This window comes from Aptenodytes forsteri, unplaced genomic scaffold (genome assembly GCF_000699145.1).
Source record: "Aptenodytes forsteri isolate BGI_AS27 unplaced genomic scaffold, ASM69914v1 Scaffold158, whole genome shotgun sequence".
Classification (NCBI taxonomy): domain Eukaryota; kingdom Metazoa; phylum Chordata; class Aves; order Sphenisciformes; family Spheniscidae; genus Aptenodytes; species Aptenodytes forsteri.
In genome coordinates, this window is record NW_008794601.1 from 1,330,176 (window position 1) to 1,338,125 (window position 7,950).

General features: G+C 37.7%; 1 protein-coding gene across 2 annotated transcripts in view; it reads right to left on the minus strand.

Moving 5' to 3' along the window:
- The window catches only part of PPP2R2A (protein phosphatase 2 regulatory subunit Balpha), a 40,155-nt gene that overhangs the window by 5,071 nt on the left and 27,134 nt on the right, over positions 1 to 7,950 (minus strand). For both annotated transcript variants that reach the window (XM_009273038.2, XM_009273039.2), the window contains 5 exons: positions 6,119 to 6,216; positions 2,616 to 2,781; positions 1,937 to 2,049; positions 1,484 to 1,661; positions 387 to 551 (listed from right to left, as the gene is read on the minus strand). In XM_009273038.2, coding sequence (XP_009271313.1) covers positions 387 to 551; positions 1,484 to 1,661; positions 1,937 to 2,049; positions 2,616 to 2,781; positions 6,119 to 6,216 — 720 coding nt within the window. The remainder of the gene's footprint in view (positions 1 to 386; positions 552 to 1,483; positions 1,662 to 1,936; positions 2,050 to 2,615; positions 2,782 to 6,118; positions 6,217 to 7,950) is intronic.

Consider the following 7,950-nt stretch of genomic DNA (forward strand, 5'->3'; position numbering starts at 1 on the left):
GGTTGGACTCGATGATCTTAGAGGTCCTTTCCAACCTCAATGATTCTATGATTCTATGATTCTATATCAAGCACCAATCACAGACCAAACTCAACCAGTATTTACCTCCTGAGGTCTGCAGAAAGCCGTTCCTAGTCCTATTGTCTAGGCAGACTCCCCAGCTTAAGCTGCTAATAATTTTATTCACTACTTTTACTTTGGCAAAATAAGAATCTAAGATTTATTTAGATTTTTAGATCTAGTCAATATACTACAGAAATCCAATATAAATATATACACACACACACTTCAGTGTTTAATAGATTCTTACTGAGTGCTTAGTTTCATCTAACAGCAAGATATCATATTCCACAAAAAGACAATAAACAATGCAGGACAGAACTTACATTTTGAGTGTCTGTCACAGAGTGCTGATGCTCTCATATCACAGAGACGAATCGTTCCTTTACTGCTGCTGTATACAAACGTATTACAGCTGTTTGGGTGGAACTCTGCAGCTGTTATCACCTCTGTGAGCTCTTCCATGTTGGCAGGCTTAATATCTACAATATCTACAGCATTTTGTTAAGAAATTTTCTCCAGTTTTCATAACATTTTTCAGCTTTAAATGTATTCAGCAATGCTTCTTCAATGCTTCACCAAAGTATATCTGAAATAGCCAAACAGAATTAGAACAAGCCAATCAAAGCAAAATAATGCTTGAAATTTGGAAGCAGGACAAGACTTCCATGCCAAAGGCTGTGGGACCCAGTCACAAACTGGGCAGAAGTTAAAATCAAGTCCCACAATTTGTCTAGAAAGCAAAACCGTAACATTGCATTCTATATCAGTTTGAAGTTAATTCTTGTAACAGCACAAGCCTGCTTAATTTTTTGCTTCACTTCCACATTAATTAATCTATGTCATCCAATTTTTTTCCACATAAAACTTTATTTTGCTTAAATTCCAATTACACTACTACATTATAAAGAAGGCATGTATGACTTCTGCTCAGGATCCTGCTGATTTGTCCACAAATCTCTGCTCCCAGCAATGGGACTGAATACATACTCCTGTGATCCTACTGCCTGCAACATCTGTAGATGCACATGCGAGCAGGGCTGAGGGTTAGGTTAGGTGGTAAGAAAGAAGAAACATTGCTGAGATAAGGATGGTATTCCTCTGACTTGCTTCCTACTGCAAGTCAAGAAAATTTTCACAAGATAGTTTACTGTGATGCTGCCTTCCAGAACTGCTCACCTAACTTGAAACCTTAAGCTTTTTCTAAGAGTCTGTTTTTCACCATGCAAATGACTAGTTCTCCTTCTATTGCTTATGCTGAGCTACCTCTCCAGAAGTAAAAGTCCTTACAACTACTAGGCAGAAATAACCAGGAAATGGAGAAACATGCTATATAAAAAGCTTTTCAAGAAAGGAAAGAAAATCCAACAGTTTTGTTGTAGCCGAGCTGTTCCCATCATACAAAACAATGCAAAAAAGATACTAAAACTTCTGTCTGTAATTTCTAGGTGCCACAGGTTAATCCGCAAGTCATCTGCAGATAAGTATGTTTCATAATCGCTATTAATGGAGATGGAATTGATGTGATACGTGTGAGCATTGGCAAATATTCTTCGTGGACTAGCTTCAACCATGAGGTCCATGGGCCTGAATACTGGCACCTGCAAAATACAAAGCAATGGAAGTTTGAGATGCAAATGTACTACAAACACATTAGCACTCATAATCACAGTCCTTCAGTACACCAAGCCGATTAAAATACCTCAAAATCACCTCAGAAGTAAATGTGCCTGCCAACAGGCATCACAGAAAATGTGAAGTTAATAATCTGATGGGGCAGCTACTCACTGAGCCACAGGCTAATCTGTGTGCCGGGGGCAGAGGGAGAGGAGAAATCACTTGAGTGTGGCTAATTCACAGAGAGTGAACTACTCACCCGTAGTGTTGTAACTGTAGTAGGATCCCTATACCGTCCATCTTCTTCCTTTAAATTATAACCCTCTGGTCTTTTGTCCCTTTCACTGATTTTCCATAACTTTATTGTTTTATCTGAAATGAAACAGCCACAGTTTCAAACCAAAGCTCTAGCAAAGATACTAGTCTTCAAAGTTGATGCACTTTAACATGAAGCCTTCAAACAAGACAAGACCACCTACGTGTACCAAAAAAGACGAAAATACTGCGTGCAGAAAACAAGACAAGATAAAAAGCATTAAAAAGACCTCCTCCACAGTTTGTTCTTTTTCTAAAAGTTATAGCAAGTTTCAGTTAGAGTCAAGATTGTTATGAATGGCTAATATGAGCTCTCACACAGTTAGTTATACACATACTAAGGTACTGAATAACAGCTTAGCTAAGCCCCTTTGCTATAAAGCAACCAAATCAGAAACGACTAATATACCACCCCATGCTGTGGGGCTTCTGTACCCAGTTAAGCCAGAACAGCAGTACAGTAAAACAGCACAACTCTTGCGTAGCCACATCCCTAGATACTTGCATTTAAAACCAACTTGCTTCCAGCCTTTTGGAAGTGGAGAGGATTAGACAAAATCCTAATGGCGAACCTATGTAACAATAGGTTACCATGCAAAATTAACTATTAAGTCATAACTTACCATTTGTAGACAATAAAAACTGAGCAGCATTTTTCTGGGGTAACCACCTAATTTTGTTGATCTTCTCTTCAATTTCTAAACTTTTCAAGTAGTCAAACTCTGGTTCATGGCTTTGAAAGGTACTGTAAACATTGTATTCTCCCCTACTGTGAGACTGGGTTTTGTTCTAAAAAGAGAATTAAATGATCAAGATACGTATGCAATGTACAGAATGCTTTTCAAGGCTGCAGGCAGAAGGCAGAACTAGGTATTTATGCAGCAAGATATAGAGGCAGACTGCTAATTAGCATAAGAATAGGTTAAGACTTCTACACTCTATTGTTGCCTATGCCAGATTTGCCACAAGTATCCTTTGGTGTACAACTTGCCTTATTTTAACGAGTCTGTCGAACAGATGAAATGAGGATCATCTCTTTTGCAAGAACTTGATTAGAGTTTCTACTATTTTGGCTAAGAAAGCATCAGAGAAGAGAGCGTTATCACAGCAGCTTTTGACTCCTAGAGTTTCCATAAACTCCCCTCAGCCACGTGAATATCATCTCCAGCAAGTTCTCATATTAATTCCAAGCAGCTGAACTTACAAACTAACATTTTGCCTAAACATTCTAGGCATGGTAAGTTTTCTTTTAAAAAAAAAACCTCAAAAATCTTCATCATTCTCTCATCTTTAAATTTTCCACCTCTCTTTAAGGAGAATATTCCCCAAGAGAGCTACACAGCCACATGTATGGCAAATCTACTCTGTGGGTAAGTTCAGCTTGCTAGGCACACTATGGAAATCCCACGTCACCTCTAAATTTATACAAGCAGCTCCACTATTCTGGTTTATAATCTCCACGTTCCCTGAGACCTTCTAAACCGTTTAAGAAGCTTTTTCTTCCTCATTCTGGAGATGAGCGGAAAAAAGCTTAACACCTCTGCTGAATACATCTTTGACATTAAAAGTCACACCTGCAGCTAGCCTGTTCAGGATGGAACTGTTTGGAAAACCGAAAAACCTCCAAACTTGCATGATTCCTCTTTCTAAAAGCTATGTTTTAGGCAGTAGCTTCCTAGCACTAATATTGCATTGCATGGACTGAACCTTAAATTCCCTCCAATGGGTAAGGTGACAGAAAACTGGAACAATTTCTGAAATAGTGCTCACTAGGTGTACCTGAAATTAATTCAAGCTTAATTTTGTGATATATTCCTGTTCCACCCATTTCAACAGGTTGCACCATCAGATGCCTTTCCTGTGATATGTTCTTGACTAGGGAATTTGCTCCTTCCTTCTCTTGTGTCTCTCATGTCATCCCTTAATACCTACTAAAACATACTTCTTGATATGATCCTTGCTAGCCCACATTTGTCACATTCCTTGCATCATTTTCTCTTGCTTCATACCCTTACATTAATAGCTGGCAGGAATTCTTACATTTTACAATAAGCTGTGGGGGAGGGAAAAGCAGACAAAATGCTTTGAAATAAAGTTTGGTGCTAGAATATTATACCACACCTATGAATTACACTGGCCTTCCCACCCTAGAGAATGGAAGGAACTGTGTTCTAAGTTTCAGTTAGACCTAACAAGTTAAGCAGGGTCACTGCATAGAACAGGTGACTTCTAAAGTAAATCTATTGTGCTTTAGGAAATGCTTGTCATGATTCAGGGAACTTTCCTTCAATTCCATACTTACCATAATAATTGAGTCTTAAATATACTTCTTGCGTATTCTAGTAAAACTCTGCAGGACTAGAATAATATCTAAAACCAGTAATATATGAAATCCATCCTTGGGATAAAAGCAAAATTTAAACCATCAGACCATCTCATGGCACTCAAAAAAAAATCAAAACAAGAAAAGGTGTTGGCCCAAGTGCCTTATGTTAAATTCCAATTTAGGTAATTACAGACTGCCTCCGCAAATTCCTCCCTCAGTTTCAATTACATACAGTATTCATTTCCTGCCTGATACTTATGTAATGTCACTTACTACGCGTTGCAGAAGGGCTGCCACATTCCAACCCAGAGGTGGCAGTGGATAAAGTTACACAAGCTTGTATAACTCTATACAGAGCACTTGTGGTTTAGTGTTTTTCTTCCTTGTATGTATGGTCTGTAAAGCACCCTGGAATGCAGTGTGATAGAAGACGGTACATAAATCCAACCAAAATACTTAAACAATTGTCTTTTAGATACTCTTACATATAAAACTTGCTCTAGACAGTCGTGCATATGGCATAACTAACTACTAATACGTTAGGGAATCCAGTCCCCATTGTTCATTCCCTAAACACATCGAGGAGTCAAATTATGCCAAAAACAATTCTGTGCAACTTAATCTGATAACCCAGGTGGTTCTTACTATACCTAGATTCACAGATCATAAGGATATGAGCCATGGGTTATGCATCAAAAACAGAAGTAGTCATTTAAAGACAACTCACTTGAGAACAGGCAATTAGCTATTCAAGCTTTAAACTACATTAAAGGATCTTTAAAGGATGCAAGCTAAAACTCAAGAGTTTAAAAAAAAAAACACCAAAAAACCCAACAAAACACTGCAAGAGTTTGTGCCCGAAACTACATCAAGATTACAGTAAGGATACTCTACATACTATGTTCATCTCAGACTCTGGCCAAAGAGACTTAGGAAGAGGCTAGTCAGTCAGGTATATCCCACTAGATGGCACCAACTGACCAAAGTGATTTATTTGTAAAGAGAAGGTACTGCACTCGAATTGCCCGCGTACCAGCACAAAGCAACTTGTTCTGGGGAACTCTGGAATTCTTCAGGTTTGGGATTTTTAGAATTGGAACTGAATGAACACTAAGGAAAGAAGCAGCAGCATGATTTTTCTAGGCAGTGAGATGACAGAAGTGCCTTTTTATCCTCTCCCTGAAATAAATTCTAACCAAGTCAACTTCTAACTACAGCCTTAGTTAAAAATCAAGCACTCCATCTCAGCTTTCCCACCTTTAACATGGGAGTAGAGGCCCTTTCCTAGCATTGTAAGATTTATCTGTAGAATTCTGCAAAGACCAAAAGAACAAGTACAAAATGAAAAGATACCTTTGCTACTCTGAGTCTATAATTTTACCTGATTGATATCAGAATGGAAAAGGACATCTTAGGTCACAGTTACAGACTCACTTAAGGGCAACTTTTATTTCCCCAACTACAATGAAATCTAAAATAATAATCACAGTCAAGCAGTCATTGTAAAACAACCAACTTCAGCTTCCCCAAGGTCTTTTTGTGTCCTACCTCCCCCCCTTTTTGTTTCCACTTTAAACACTCTTTAGACCACAGCTAAAGAGTGTTTAAAGATAAATTAATTTCTAAGAGTGTCACAAAGTTCTAAATGAAATTTAAGAGTGAAGAAATTATTTTAATCACTTATTACACAGGCATACACTTTGTGTGAATTTTTTTATACAAGCATGCTCCTTTTCTTTAAAAAGAAAATGAATAGAACAGAGGACAACATTAAATATACCTTAAGTAGTCAGTACTCACCTCCTGCTCCTGTTGAAAGATGACAACTCTACCTCCTTTGTCTCCTGTTGCTAACAACTCTCCAGAATGGTTAAATTCTACTGTAGAAATTATATCCGCTGCATAGGAACACAAATAAACCCCGCAAGTTAATAATTCTTCTAAATACTAAGTGGCCAAGAAAGCTAAGATTATAAGTAAAAAAGAAAATGCATACTTCAATTCAGTTTAAGTATACTTAAGTTACAAAATACAAGTAGGGATTTCTTCAAAAATATAGCAGTAATTTTTTAAAGCTGTACATTTGAAAACCATTTACTAGTTCACCATGCCAGAGTTACAAGTTCAGTGTTGTGCACTAAACTGTTTTTAAAAGGTTTTATATCATCACTTAGAACTGATTTTCTGTTACGACTGCTACTCTAGAATAGTATAGAAATGGATTTTCAGTATGTACTGTAACAGCAGAGACTGTGTATATACATATTCCTGCCTTTATTTTCTCCATTCTTTCTGATAGACTATTTAAATACAATCATTACCCATATGATCTCAAAGCCTTTTTTTTTTTTTTAAAGACACTGTACAAATTTGACAACTTAAGGGCAAAACATATTAGGGTGGAGATGTTCAGACACAATGTCTAAGGAATACAAGAATGTGGAACAAAAACAGCTACAGAAAATTAGGAAATAAATTCAACAGACTATCTCTAAAAAACTTGAGTATCTCTTCTGGATGAGGAAGGTTTCTATTACCACATTACCATATTTTTATATGGGGTGCTAAAATTAAATTGTGGACATACATTGACAAAAAAAAACAGTCATGCCTAGTATCAAACTGGTCTGTTTAGACAGCAAAAAGGACAAATTGCAACTTAAGCTCAAGCACACCAATTCACGTTTTCAAACGCACACGTGCCCCTCATACTTTCAAATAGTAGAATCGGAAACCAAACCATTCTTTGAACACCAACTTCAAATTGCAATACAACTACAGAAATCTCATTTTCTGCAGAAGAAAGTACCGAAGATTTTTACATATGCAAGTCTTCAGGCTGTTTCGCTTTCATGTCAGTCTAATGTAGATAAACAATGTATCCACCTTTTCTATTGGATGGTTTCTTCATTCTCCCGTTTTAGAGTTTAAAAAGGTCTGGTACCTGCTCTACAGACTGAAAGCTACTGCTAAACAAAAGATACTCAGTCTGAATTTAAACAGACACTATTGTGCAGCATATCACAGAAGCTATCTTATCATAGACAGCAACAGGGTTATTTCATTTTGAAGGAGTGAAACATGCAGGATTCTCCTCTTATTCATTTAATACCAAAATGAAACTTACATCATTCTCAGGTTGTCCCAAACACATGGGCAGTGGCCTCTGAGGACATTAGCAAGCTGTTCTTTAATAACTGCATTACACAGCAGCTACAAGCATGCAGCGTTATCTGTCTGAAAACTGCACAATGCAACGACAGCCTAGACAAGCAGGCCAAACTCGGCTGAAAAATCCTCAAACAGAGGCAAAAGATGCAGAGTCAGATTCTTGGCACGAACAGGTATGTACAGCTCAGTTGCGTTTTCTAATATACAGCATTAACTGCCATATAAACAAAGGACAAAAACAAGATTATCCTATCTCCATCAACCTCCCTTGCCATGATTATCTGGCACTGCTGAAACACAAACAGGCTGAAATTTCTCAAGAACACTGTGTTACGTGTTAAGGACATAAATATGATGTAAGCTTGTACGTAGATAAACCAGGATCCAGATCACACAGAGAAACCTTGATTTGAGTGCACATCATTCCCCCCCCCCCCCCCCCCCCCCCGGGCGCCAAAGGA